The 14,338-nt window shown below is 43.7% G+C and overlaps 1 protein-coding gene across 1 annotated transcript in view; it reads left to right on the top strand.

The window, feature by feature from the left end:
- Rev1 (Rev1 DNA directed polymerase) overlaps window positions 1–13,774 on the top strand; it is a 31,082-nt gene extending 17,308 nt beyond the window's left edge. Inside the window, exons 12-16 of the mRNA XM_050166838.3 lie at window positions 4,222–4,316; window positions 5,200–5,395; window positions 7,718–7,826; window positions 10,868–10,973; window positions 12,160–13,774. Coding sequence (XP_050022795.1) covers window positions 4,222–4,316; window positions 5,200–5,395; window positions 7,718–7,826; window positions 10,868–10,973; window positions 12,160–12,277 — 624 coding nt within the window. The 3' untranslated portion in view covers window positions 12,278–13,774. The remainder of the gene's footprint in view (window positions 1–4,221; window positions 4,317–5,199; window positions 5,396–7,717; window positions 7,827–10,867; window positions 10,974–12,159) is intronic.
- Window positions 13,775–14,338: the final 564 nt, after the last annotated feature.

Below are 14,338 nucleotides of genomic sequence, written 5' to 3'. Positions count from 1 at the left end.
AGAACACCTGACCTAGAGACGATGACGTCTTCAATAGGAGGGTATGAGTCACAGCTAAAAGGTGGAAATGAAGAGTTATCTAGTGTGAACACGGAATGAAAACAGGTGTTAAAAGCGGAAGCAATCGTGAGTGAATCTGAAACTGCAATGTCATTAACAATAAACTGTTAGAAGTACTGTTACTTGGCACTGTCGATTTCCAGAACATACGAGTGTTCTAAAGCAAGGTGAGGGTGTGGAGGCAAGTAGAGAGGACAATACACAGCCAGTGTGAAGGACGGAGCTCACATCGAATGCAGTGTCAACAGCTCTTCGCTGCAAATTGCAGGTGCTCAGTTGCTATGGTTTTCACAAGCCAGGCTCACATATAGACATGAAAAAATGAACCTTTTCAAGGCAATTATAGACAGTGGGGGACAGTTCGATAGAGAGCGAGTCTCAAACACACCCTTTAACCTTAAGGGGGCACATGGGCTGTTGAGATATTTTCTGTACTTTATGGCCATACATAGTTAAAATACCTACGATTAGTAAGTTTTTCATGCTGATTTCAAATATACAATTATGTTTCTTGTAGGTCAAGTAGTTCAGGAGATAGGTAAAGCTGCTACTACATTACTTTTGGAGACAATAAGAAAAAAAGAAATGCTCAGCAGAAAGCTAATGTTATTGGATAGGCAGATATTAGAATGTGCACTAAATGCAGTACCAGAAGTAGTTTTAAAATTAAATCATAATTATTCATTCCACAGATTATCAAAGTTCACTGTTCGTATCATGGCTACCGAGGAGAAAAAAGCAAAATCGAATTTTAGCAATTTATGGACAGCAAATTTAAAATGTGCTCCCAGCCTTACATGATCTACATAATAGGCTTTGTGCATAGCTGTAGCTGTTCTAGATCATGACACATCGCTTTTAGAAACTAGCAAAGTGACCAAATGCATATTTTGATAAAATTGAGGAAAGAACAAACAAAGCTACAGTTGAAACACCTTAGTGAGTGCCAGGCACATAGTCTTGATGCAGAGGATAAGACAGTAAACTCCAGGCGTTGCACTTAAAGCCAGATATGTCAAAGCTGGGTATATCGAATTATGGTCTATGTCGAACAGTTGTAACATCCCCTTTGAAATCCCATGCAAAAGTATAGCACTGTACTCTGCATATATTGAAATCACGTTCACCACCACAATCGATATAATGAATGATGTGCCGCTCTGCGCCCCTGCAAGTGTGCTTCTCCTAACAAGCTGTGATCACCTCTCGCGTCATCGGAAATATTCATGTTGACGAAACGGCACTGTTCTGGCAGATGCTGTCAAGGCATTGAATATACAAAGGCAGTACATGCCATGGAGGAAAAAAGCCATCGTTTCCCCCGAAAGGTGAAGCATCGATTGCGATAGCAAATTAGCAGACAGCCATACGAAGTAAGGATAGTACTTTCATAGGCCGTATCAACTTGTAAACGTTCGCTTGCTAACTAAATTAATAAGCATGGTATCAGCACACACAGCAAACATGAACACATCACACTCGATGACTGCAGACACTCGCTGTCAAAACGCTGGCGTGATGAAACGCAGCAGCAGCAGCGAGCGAAGTAACATTCGTGCTGTCTATCACTTCAACGCAAATCGAGCGCCGAGGACACACAGTGCGCAAAAAGCTATAAGCCACCAACATACCTAGATTGCCCCAATACAGATCACTCTCAAAATACGACCGCACATAGCCCCCACATGCGCAGTTGCAGCCGGGAAGAATGCCGCCTCCCCTCCTTCCCCTACCCCTGGAACTTCCCGACGTTTGGTGCCTCATGTTCAAGAAAAGACAGTGCGCTTTCTCTTCACATTCGTCCCTTTCGTGTGGGCAAGATTGAGCCACGATTCTCGGCTCCCCTTGCCTGCTTTCACTCGCACATACAGTGTAGGGTGCGCAGCGACGGTGTTATCGCCCTTGGAATTTATACGGAACCTCACAGTGACGACACCGCCACATGCGGTGGAGCATAATAGAAGTGGAAAAAACTAACTATTGTGCAGTGAAACATACCGCCTGCAGCCATTCGTTATTGGAAAGAGAATCGCCATGCTGCTTCAAGATTGCAACAGGGGCTCCTTGCCAGATACAAACGGTCCACAAAAAATGGACGGCACTCAACCTTTTCAATGAGCGACTAGAGCATTATGGGATCGGTACATTCCAGCTTTTCACATTCTCAGGTGACTACTTGAAACATGCAGAGTTTTTAAGTAAGCTTAAAATAGGTATATCTTATATTTCGAATTATCTGTATATCTAACTATTTCGCAATCCCTTTCAGTTGGATGTACTTGGGTTCAAAGGTAGTCACATTGACTCTCTGCACCCAGGTCTACCTTTTTCACAGTTTGCTGCTGATTTTCGACGCACTTGTGTGCCAATTCCACAAAATGACGCTGATCCTCATCAGCTGTGTGCCACAAGTAGTGGCTGGTCTTCACATATGCCTGCCACATTTTCATATGATAGCTGTTCTGTGCTATGTTTATTGATGTGAAAGCGTCAAGTGCCCCACTGAGTGAAAAAGGCGGCATCTGTCATCTGTAGCAGCGAAACGGCACGAAAATTCCCACTGGCTGCAATACCAGGTCACGACAATGTCTCGACGGAGTTCCCATTGGCGGCGACACCACGTCACGAGTGCACCTCGACGAAGCAGAGCTGGCAAGAGGGGACACCTGATATGCATTAGCGTGCGAGGTGTTGCGTGAGGAGAGAGGACATCACTCCGCAACGCCATGTCACCCTCGCTCTCGGAAGCTGGCGCATACTGTATCTATCTCACTCTCTCACCCCCACTGGGCTTAGCTGCTGCGCGCACCTGCCGGCCTTGGTGGCCGTTGTTGCTTCCTCGGTCTTTCGTTGCGCAGGACATCGGTGGCATGCAGTGTTCGCACTGCAGGCTACTGCTGCTTGCTGCTTGCTCGGTCAGCATGTACTGCTGTAGTTCATTACTCGCAGTGAAAAACTGGAAGGACCGCTCAGTGGCGTTAAATTGGACATTAATGCTTTCACATTCACAACTCGTAAGAAGTGCCGAGGTGTGCTCTTTTTACTTACACTTTTTTTTTTTTTTTAGAACGCAGCATTTAGCACCATTTGCCGATTGCCAGTCACTTGCATAGCACGTGCGACAAGCACATTCAGAATAAACAGGCTGATCTGATTTCCATGGACACGCGGCGAACTCGCGATGACGTCTCACCGCAGTTTGCACACACAAGCAAGGCACTTGCCAGCTCCAAACTCTCAACTGGTCAACACTGTTGCATCGAGTGATAGTTCTGCGGTACCAGCACATTCGGCAAGAAAGTTTCATTTTCATTTCATTGCTGGAACAGACAGCTGCTGTAGTCTCGCTTCTGTCTTTTTCCAGTTGTGTTCTCCCTGATGTGGCAGCAAGGTTTGTGTGTCGTGGCATCCGCAACGTTGTTGGCAGCTGACAAGTTCACTGCTCTGGCTTTAGGCCTATCGTGGCAGGTTCAGCAAGTCCAATGGACGTTCCGAGTCTTGGGGCACCAGGGGCGTTCACTGAAGTTCTCAAGCAGCTACCGCTTCACCTGTCTTCCAAATTTACACATAGTGCAGAACTTCTTCACTGATCAGGCGATAGCTGCACACTCCGGTGACCACACCAAATAAAATGGCACATGCATGCGCGCACGCCAACACCATGAAGCAGACGACGGCGCACTGCCATCACATGCACAGAGCAAGCATAATGAAGATGAGATGCCATTCTATCAAATGAGGCCGAGACGACCACAGTGACACGCTGTCCGACAAACTCGTGTCGTGGAAAAAGCACTGATTTAGTGTAAATTTTGACTCAGATTCACCTTATATGCTTATGTGCTTGCTGCATTACAGTCTGCACGGCTGCTGCACCATTAAAATCCCAAATCATTATTGTCACCTTACAGGAACATTACAAGTCCATCTTTCAGCAGAAATAGTAATCCATGAAGCCAGAAACTACATATCTGTGCAAAAGGAGTTGCCGATTTCGAAAATGCCAGTTTTGAAAAGTGGATTTCTCATTACTTTCGGCCTCCTAAGGCCTGTCTTCCCTCCCTTTAACGGGGTTCTTCAATACTTTTCTCCACTTGCGTCCTAAACTTCTGTGGGCAGTTGTAGGTCAGGCCCGGATTTGAACTGAAGTATCCTTTGCAGATTGACCCAGCTGTGTTGGACAGCCTACCTCCTGACATAAAGGATGAAGTGTTGACCATGTACAGAGAAAGTCGGCGAAATCCTTTGCGCTCAAAGTGAGTGATGGGCTACCTTTGCTGTGTTGTCCTGTGCTGTTGTAGAGTCATAGATGTGGTATTCCTATAGCTGTCCTTTACATTTGTATAACAATAAGTACAAGAGACTCCGTTTAAGATGAACCTTGCTAAATGGAAGATGAAGATATTGAAAACTTTTGTCAGTTTCGCTTAGACTAAGTTTACTTTAGCATGACAATAAATTTCTAACGACTCTTTACCTTTGCCTTAGTCTGCCTTAGTAGCTTCAGGAATGACTTCTGTGAACTCAAAGGCAATGAATTTCCCACTCTCGACTGCATGTGACACCTTAGTGTTGAATATTGCACAGTGCCTTGGTTTACATTGAATTAACTTGGTGGTTATGCTTTTCTAATGCACTGTTTCACCAAGCATTGATAACAAAATTGCAGTTTTAGCAATGTAAGGTCGTTAATCCAATATATGGTGCTATTAAATTCCAGTTTCAGTCTTGGTGCCTCTGCCCGCACAACCAAAAGCACAAGCTGTGGCAGGCACACCAACTGTGACAAGTGTTCTGACATTTAGCTAAGCAGTTTTTTTCTTGACTTGGCCTATGTATAATGTGCACAAGAACAACTTTTGTAGCCTTTTAGCAAACTAATGGCAGCACTTATTAGAAGTGGTAGTGACATTTCGTAAAATCGTTACGGCTTGCATGTGAGTGCTCTTTTTGTCGTAGCCATATCCTACTGGGAGTGGAATGCAAAAATGTTCTTGGTGTACCATGCATTGGGTACACACCCCAGGTAGTCAGGATCAATTCGGAGCCTCCCACTACAGCTTGCCTCACGATCAGATCACAGTTCTTGGCACGTAAAGCCCCAGAATTTTAAATTAATATTTCCTTTTCATCTTGCAGAGAGACAGCAGCTAGCACTAGTGGTGTCGGCAGCACCAAAAGTTCAAACCACAGCCATCGCGGGGCCCCATCATCAGCGGCATCAACGAAGACGAAAGCACAACCCACGGGTAGGAGAAGAGGTCGGCCACCAAAAGGTAGCATCAGTCCGCAGAAAGCACGTCTCCTGGCATGCCACTCTCTCAAGGAGTACATGGTAAGTAGACACTCCATCTGCCTGATATCATCTGCCTTATCCTCAAAACTAACATATCCTCATTGCACCCTGCTCCATATGTCCATCCATTAGCTACAAAATTAGACAGATGTGATTACCCTGAATATTTAACTCCTTGCCAAGCAAGAAACAAGGTTTTTAAATTTTCTCTGTTTTCCCCCACATTATAGGGGAATGGAACACTCTACCATTCTCATTACCAAAAGATGCTGATTCCTTAGAATGCATTGTTTTACAGTGTCACACTTATGGAGCTGGAATATGATTTGTTTGTTTTCTGAATGCTTGTGTAAAGTGTTTGAGGGTGTACTCTTAAGGGAAGTACTTTTCCTACTGCCCAATGGAGTGCACAGCTAAAAAAAAAGGGGGGGGATTTTCGTCACGAAACTATAGGACACTTGGGATGCCTTCCCATAACTCTGAAAGCAAGAAAAAAAAAAAAAGGTTTTGTAAACTTTCTACAACATTGACTCGAGAAGATGTCTGCGCAAAGTGGTGCTGCGCAGCCGTGGCATAGGTACCGTGTGTGCTTCTTGGCTGCTTTCATGCTGCAGTATGGGCAGATGTATGTATTCACAACATAACAGACTTGCGACAAAGTCCACGTAAATGACACTTCAAAAGTTTTCTTTTTTTTGTTTTTCTAAGAAAATAATTGTTTCAAATCTTTTACGCAGCTCCAACTCGCACAAAATTATCAAGAAGACAGCCTCACCAAGATCCGGTTAAAGCATGGAAAACTCTGTAGACCCATTTTTGCAGCAGCCTCATTTTTCATTCACTTCACTTCGGTCACTTTTCATTTAGTTTACTTCATTCATCTCATTTTTGAAGGTTATAGCTTCCTTTGACTCTTTTGCATATTTTCGTGTTTGGTGGCCTGTGGTGGTCAGACCGTCACCACCGATACAGAGGCGCCAATGCAAAGGCACCATGCTCTTGTGCAACCAAGTTTCGGCATGCATTGTTTGCCAACTATTTTAGCTCTTTGAGACTCGCATGCTATCGCACAAGAGGTTTGGGGCGTCTGAAAGTTTGCAGGTTGCCTTCCACGCCAGTGCTTGTACTGCTGGAGACTACACACGTATGGCGAATTGGCTCGTACAGTCAACTTTCGTTAATTTGGCTCTGGTTAATTCGGCTTTTTTGGTTAATTTGATCCCAATTGAAGGTCCCGGCTGTCCCCCATGAATATCTATGGGCCCAGACTTTCGTTATTTCGATCCTAAAATTGGCTTTTGATGGGTAATTCAAACTGGAACAGTCTGCGCACATGCGGCTGTCTAGGCAGAGCCTAGGGTACAGTGTCTGCGTTGAACGTACATCATCTCCCATCGAAAACGCCTATTTTTAGTCTGCCCCACGAAAATTTTCAAGCAATAATCGCAACTCACAGTGTCCGATTACAGCATTTTCCCAGTTTTAATGCATGGCTTTCTTTTTTTTTCTTCTTCTTCTATATATTTTTTTTCTTTTTCGAGAAAATTGCGGCAAATTTGCCTGAGCGGTGCAGTTGGATACGAAACCCAAACTGCTTGGCGGCGTTCGTACACTTTACCGCATAACATGAATTTATTGTGGCAAAACTGACTTTAGAAAACCAGCTGCCATTGTGAAACGCATATTAGACCCTAGCACATTTTTGTGCTAAGTGATCGGGTGCGTGTTAAATTTTTTTACTTTGTTTAGGAGCTTTAATCTCATTCTTGTATTAGTTTTCTACTTTACGATTGGCAGGTACTGCCAAGTGAATCAGCAGTGTGTTTCGGTGTTTTTTCCGCATCGTTTAATTTGACCCGCTGAATAAGTCAATCAATTTCGTCGGTCCCGTCAGGGTTGAATTAGCGGAAGTCGACTGTATGTATAGCAAACTATACTACTTCTGCAGATGTGTTGGTTAACGGCTCAGTTCTCTACAGAATTACACAATTAATCTGCAAAATGCTACCTAAATATCCTCACTATAAAAAATACAAGCTTTCTAGTGCATTGTTCCTTTAACAAAACCAGACAGCTTTCTAGAACCTTTTAGCTATTCACTTGCATTGTTAATAGTCAATGGTTTCTGCAAAAGTCTTTTTTGTCTTCAAACTTTTTGTGAGATGGCGAAGCTTTTGCTTCCCATTGCCCTGCCACACACATTTAGCTGGTAGAAAGTATGATTCCCTCCGCCCGTGGAAGGGTTAGACACCAAATTGTAATTAACAAGAGCATGGAATGAAATATTATTGCCAATTTGCTTGTTTTCGCAAGAAAGGAACCTCAGTGTGTGTCTAACCTCTTTCCTCTTTGCCGTTCTAGACCAAACCTGTACAGACAGCTGTAGAAACATTTGAGTCTGTTATTGACTCTGAAAAGAAGATGGAGCAAGTCAAAGCTTTGCTGCAGCAATGGATTAACACAACCAACGGTATGTTTCTGCGCCATTTCTGGGATGGCCTTTGATGTAATTTGGGGAGATGTCGTTGTCGGTGAACAGGGAACAGAAACAATGAAAGCTTCGAGATCATGAATCGGAGCATCACATAACGATGTGGAAAAAAAGCTGTTGAAGCTGTTTCACAAGATACAAGCTTGTTGTGGAGGTCGCATGAACTAGTGCTCATAAAACACAATTTCCAAAGGAGCTGCATGCGTCTTTCACGCTTATTCGTGGCATCTGCAGAGGTAAGTTGCAATTCTAAGCAAAGCAGGGATCAACCCAGTGAAAGCAACAGCTAACAGCTATTGCACTCACAGTTTCTGCCCTTTGTGGTTAGTCACTACAAAATTACGCTGAATGATTGGTGCATGTCAAAGGATTCAATATTTATAGTTTCAGCTCTTCACAACATCTGTGCAACAGCTGCAGAGGAAGAAATGACCAAAACCAAGAGCTACAGTATTCAGGAGACAATTTGAAAGACTGTCAACTGGCAATGTCTACCACACTAGCAGCGTGCTTAAACAGTGTGTTTTAATGCGTTTGTTTCGCATTTGTATTACATGAATTGGTGCTTTTGGACACTTTTGCATTTTCCCCCCCTGGTGATGTGTGAGAAGTGGCTGTGTGTCAAAGGGCTGGAATAAGACGTGAATAGAGAAAAGTGAAATAGGGTATGCTTTCTTTTTTTCCATGCTTGCCCTTTCACCTCGTCTTGTTTTTTTTTTTTTTTTTTTTCGTAGAGCCAAGCTTTGGGGTCACAGAATGTTTACGAGTTGGCCACATAGCAAAGAGCATATCACATTCCAAATGATTTATTCCTAAAGATGTTATGACTAGTATTTTTCCTTGCAATAGCAAGTTGCTCTTGTTTATACAGCTTCGCAACTCCGTATCTGCCTCCAAGATGCCTAGTCATGCAAACGTGTACTTGTGATAGCAGGTTATACTCGGTGTTTGCACTGGTCTGTGACATCTCGTCTGGCGGTGCGTGTATGTCCTGTCTAATCACACCCTCCCCCCTCCCTCTAAGAAATGCCAAATTGCAAATCTGTGCAACAGAACTTTGTCGTGACAGCCATGATTCACTAAGTGCATGCTAGATGGCGCCACAATACTACACAGCAGCAAACACAGAGGCTTTATCAAGTAGGAAGCTTCACTGCCAGGCTTCATTGCACTTATGGCATTTAGTAAGCATGAGGTGTATTAAAAGAAATGAACTTTTGCTATAACATCTTTATTGCTTATTGTACACCATTTTAAGCACTGTCCCCTTCAATATAGTCCCCTCTACTGGCAACACACTTGTTCCCGTCATTTCTTCCATTTTTGGAAAGCCTCCTGAAATGCACTTTCTGGAATCACGCGCATGTCTCTTGTCGCATTGTCCTGAATCTCCTCTATGGTTTGGAAACGTAGTCCTTTCAACATGTTTGGGAAACGGAAAAAAGTCTGCTGGGGTAAGGTCCGGAAAATATGGTGGATGGAGCACAACGGGATTGTGATCTTTTGCTAGATAGCAGAGGACAAGGAGCAACACATGAGCCGCCTCATTGCCATGATGCAACAACCAACTTGGGTTTTCCCATAATTCAGGCGTCTTTGCATACAGCATCCCGCAAATGCTCTAGCATGCCCTGGTAGACTTCCTTGTTTGCCATCTGACCATGCGGTACAAATTCCCGATAGACCATGCCTTTGCAGTAAAAAATAACAACCAACGTCACCTTGATCTTTGACGAACTCAACCATGTTTTATTTTGACGAGGAGACCCTTTGTCCACCCACTGCAATGACTGCACTATTGTTTCAACATCATAGCCATAAACCCCCATCTCATCGCCTGTTATGATGTTTTTAAGGAAGTTTTTATTGTCATTGGCAGTGGCAAGCAGTTGCTGACTGATTTCACCCTGGGACTGTTTCTGTTGCTCAGTCAACAAACATGGCACGAATTTTGCACTGACACGACGCATCTCAAGTTTGTCACTCAAAATTTGATGGCATGATCCTACACTGATGCCCACTTCGTCAGCAACTTCTCAAACAGTTAAACAATGATTTCCACAAATCATAGCTCGAACTCTCTCGATATGGTCATCATCTGTTGATGTGGAAGGTCGTCCAGGCTTGGGATTGTCACCGACCGACATTCTGCTGCGTTCAAAACGCTTAAGCCACTCATAGCACTACGTGCAACTCATACAGTCACTTTGTTAAGCAATATAAATTGCTGTGAAAGTTCTGCCAAGTTTGTAGCAAAATTTCACGCACACACTGTTCTTCAAGCTCTTTCATTGTCACTTTGGCACTAATGCTCATGTGAAACGCGGCAAATGGCAGTTTGTTGGCTAAACCTGCCGCTGTGTGCGCTAAGTAGCTGCAGTGCGCTACTACTTTTTTTTTTGAACATGGATCGTTTATGTGCTCTGCTAGCACAATTTCGCCAACGTGCACCTGATGCCGCTGTCCGTGAGCAAGAGCACAAACAGCAGCACTACCATGTGCAAAAAAGGCAAACTTGCTGTCACAAGTCCTTCCAGAGGCAGTTTCAATCAAAATGCCTTTAGCCGTTTCCCATGTGTGTCTCATTCTGGCCCAGTACAGCTCGCACAGTGTCGAGCAACAAGTTTGAAGATGAATGGTGGCACAAAAAAAAAATTTTCTTCGCAGCCTGGGCATGCTGGCTAAAATCAATATAGCCTGCATGCATGCGTTCAACAAGCGGAGTCTATTGAAGCGATTCCGCATTGCAAAGCTGTGCTAAAGAAATTTGTACTTTCTGTTGATGCCATAGCCTTCAAGCCTTTGCTTGCTGCTGTACATAACTTTCCATGGCTGCAAATGTGACCAGAGCACTTTCAGAAGTTGGGACTGCTCTGGTTAATCATTGCATTATTGTTGACCCATTTCAGATTGTCACAAATGAAAGTAAACATAGTAAGCAGTTTGCCGAGCACTGGAAAAATATATAGACAACAGTGTCCTGCAAGCCTGTTTGTTTAATTACGCCTTTCTCTTCATAGATGCTGCTCTCAATTCGGATGTGATAGCGTGGACAAATGTCCTGTGCAGCATTGTCCATGAGAGAAACCTGGAAATGCTAGATGTTCTACTCAAGTTCTTTCACAGGTGAGCAATTTGGAGACAACTTTGCTATATGTGCTTATAAAAAATAGTTTCAGGAGACAAGAGCCAAAAGGATAAAATATACTGGAAACTGTAATCGCAGTAACAATGTCCTTTTTCTCCCTTAATCTTTTTATATTACTGTGTCGGCTGCTTTAAGTCCTGAGCCATGTACAACACCTTTTTGTTGCCTTCTGCACCTGTCAGGAAAGCCTGTAGTGTATACCACTCCATAGTGGACAATAAAAAGAAGTTGCACGTCTTGAAGTGATGACTGCATGCTCAAACATACACAAGAGCACGGTTAACAGCAGTTGAGGGAATTCTCAATTTATCACTTCCAGTGTGTTGATTCCCCAGGAAACAGGATGCCTGAAGGTAACCAGAGTGTGTTATGTCACGTGAGAGTGCAAAGTGGGCTTTAGCATCACCTAAACGTTCCCGCACCTACATATTTTGCAATGAAAAAGAAATATACTCATTGCAAGAAACCACCACAATTGCACAAGCACATCGGGAAAAGAAATGCACCGAGTTGTTGACAGATCCCCCCCCAAACAAGTGCGCTTCAGTTAAAATCGACTTAAAAACAGGGAAAAAAAGCATTCCGGACTAAGTCTGCATAGTACTGCTGAGCATCAGAGGAGGACGTGATAGGCCGGCACACTTTTGAACTCTCAAAACAAAAAGCAAGAAGAAGAATGGCAGCGGTGTGTACTTGAGGTCCTTTTTGTGTCCCGTGGAAGAATAACCGAGAAGTCTGGAAGGCACGACTTTATTTGTTAGTCACCACCATACGAAGTAACAGAACAGTGAAGCCTGCCAATGCATAGAGGAGATGAGTTGTCCTGTTTGATTGAAATGTAGAAATAATAAGGTCAGAGGAAATGAAAGCGAGCGAAAATATAACCTGCCACAGGTAGGAGCTGAACCTACATCTTTCGCATTACGTATGCAGTGCTTTACCAATTGGGCTACTGCACTGGCCGTCCTCCTGTCGAGTTTCTTGGGTGCCTGTGTATGTGCGCTGCGACATCTGTTTCTTATGTGCGCACTGCAAGGTGTGCTTTTTACAAAGAGAACAGCGTGATGGACAAACGCAAGCTGTGTGATGGTCTCTGTTGAGACTAGCTTCTTTCCTCCTTCAATGGGCGTCCAACTTCACTTTCATGTTACTTGCACTTTTCAGGACCGTCCAGAAGAATGGGGCCCAGCTTTGGCAAGACACATACATGAAAGTTGTCAACACTGTGCAAGGCGAGGTCCTTCAGGTGTTTGGGCACTTCATGAAAGTGCCGATATTTTAGAAAAGGCAATTTTACTACTACTACATGCGGGCTGAGTTGTCTACAGCCACATTTTCTTTGCTTTCCTCTCTTTTTTTTTCTTTCTAGTTTTACACGCACTTTTTGCACTGTCGCAGGCATTTCGACAATTGTTGCCGCAGGAAAGAAAGAAAAGGAGTGCTTGTTTCGAAAGGCCTAGTATCAACTAGAGAACTTGTTATAACTTTACGACAAGATCAAGTCTGAGCTTTTGTATGTCTGTATTTTTTTTTTCCTTTCTTTTTTCGCATGCGCATCCCCGTTGAGTTTTTAAAAGACAATGTTATGGAGGGAAAGAAAAAAGCTGCCGGTGTTTAAAAACGGGTATCCTTCATTGCATTTTCAATGCTGGCTGTTGATGAACTGAATGAAGGTGACATGCGTTCTCCCCGAAGCATTCCAAACACATACTATATTGCTCATTTCGTCGAGGCTAGAGTCACCTTGTCTGAATGACTGGTGTCTTTGAGCCGACGTAACATTGAGGGCACTGGCACTGCCTGCGTACAACGCACCGAGCACCGGTGCATATCACCAGCATTCGCTGTAGTGCAATTGAAAGCATTTCAATCCAATTGAGATGAGCCCACGCAAAGCTTTGCTTTACCCACTGACGAAGATTTAACTGGAAAGCCACTCTATTTGCAAACTTGTTGGGCCGGTGAGCTGTATAGTGTTCTACCACCGTCAAATTAGTTAGGCTGGTGGACTTTTAAGGGATTTGTCCCGACGTGTATGCAACGCAGTTATTGTTTTATCGTAATACCAGAGAAGCAGACAGGAACAGCAGCATGATCGTGCAGATCTGTTGACATTTTTTCAAAAAAGGCCAGAATGTTTTGAAGGGTTCTGGTTTCATGCAACTCTTGTCATCAAAAGAGAAGGCTGCGCCTCTCGACTCAGCTGTAGACGAGAAGATCGTTGCAACGAACGTTCCATGTGCTTTGGTTGACTGGTAACATCCCAAGATGTCGGCATTGTTGCTTTTATCTACATGTCTGGTGTCACTGTAAACAGTAACACATCGCAGTCGGGCAAAGTATTTTCTATTTAATATACATTTATCGCCATTACAGAATGCATGTCATGCATGTCAGGCCCAGAGGTTATATCTTCTGTTTGTCCCAGTGTTGCTTAGAGTTTGCTGCATTCTCTACATGATTTTAATAACCTCGTATACTTGTGCCGAGGAGTTAAACATCCTGCTGTTTCTACAGGATTTCGCGTCACGAAGCTCAATGTAACGAGTGTTTGTTGTTTATTGATTTTGGTTTGAAAGAAGTTTTGTGAGTTCAGAAGGCCTTTTTTTCTTCTTTGTCCTCATAGTAATAAGTTACATGCATGGTGTTATATTTATTCATATAAACATTATTTATGTATATTACTGTTTGGACACTGTTGATACATTTCATTGCACTTGTGAAGTATGTATGAAGCGTCTTTCTTGTCTTTATAAAAATAAAATGATTTTCCAATTTACACAGCAATGCCGTTCACTTTCTGCTGCTCTCTAGTGCTTTATGCTGCACCACCTACAAGGGCATATGAACACAGCCAGATGCTGTTATTGTAGCCTCACTAAAATCACCACCGTTAACACTTTTAAATCTGCTTTCCAACAGTACCAGTATTGATATAAACATTGCTTTTGAATGATAAAAATTCAGCAGAGACACTTAAAGGGGCCCTGAACCACTTTTTATTGAAGTGGAGAAAGACATTTGAAGTGAAGATCGGCTATTTCAGAACCACTTTGCCGCAAAAAGTACTTCAATGCATTCAGCAGAAGCGGAGTTGTCGGCAATCAAACACGGCCTCAGCTGTGCTCCCCTTCCTCCTCCAATGCCTTGCACTGCGAAGGCTACAGCGGAGACGTCACTGTGGCGCGCAGTTCAAGTTTCCGATTTGGCGCCTATGCCGTGCTAAACGTGAGCCAAACACGGCTGTTCTCAGAGAGCCGCAGTGTGCTTAGCCACTGGACTCGTGGCAGCACCTCGCAGCAGCCTCGGTGTAGCTGAGCGCAGCGACCAATAGCAGCCGCGT

Source organism: Dermacentor andersoni, chromosome 3 (genome assembly GCF_023375885.2).
Source record: "Dermacentor andersoni chromosome 3, qqDerAnde1_hic_scaffold, whole genome shotgun sequence".
Lineage (NCBI taxonomy): Eukaryota > Metazoa > Arthropoda > Arachnida > Ixodida > Ixodidae > Dermacentor > Dermacentor andersoni.
This window is presented reverse-complemented; position numbering and strand designations above follow the sequence as displayed.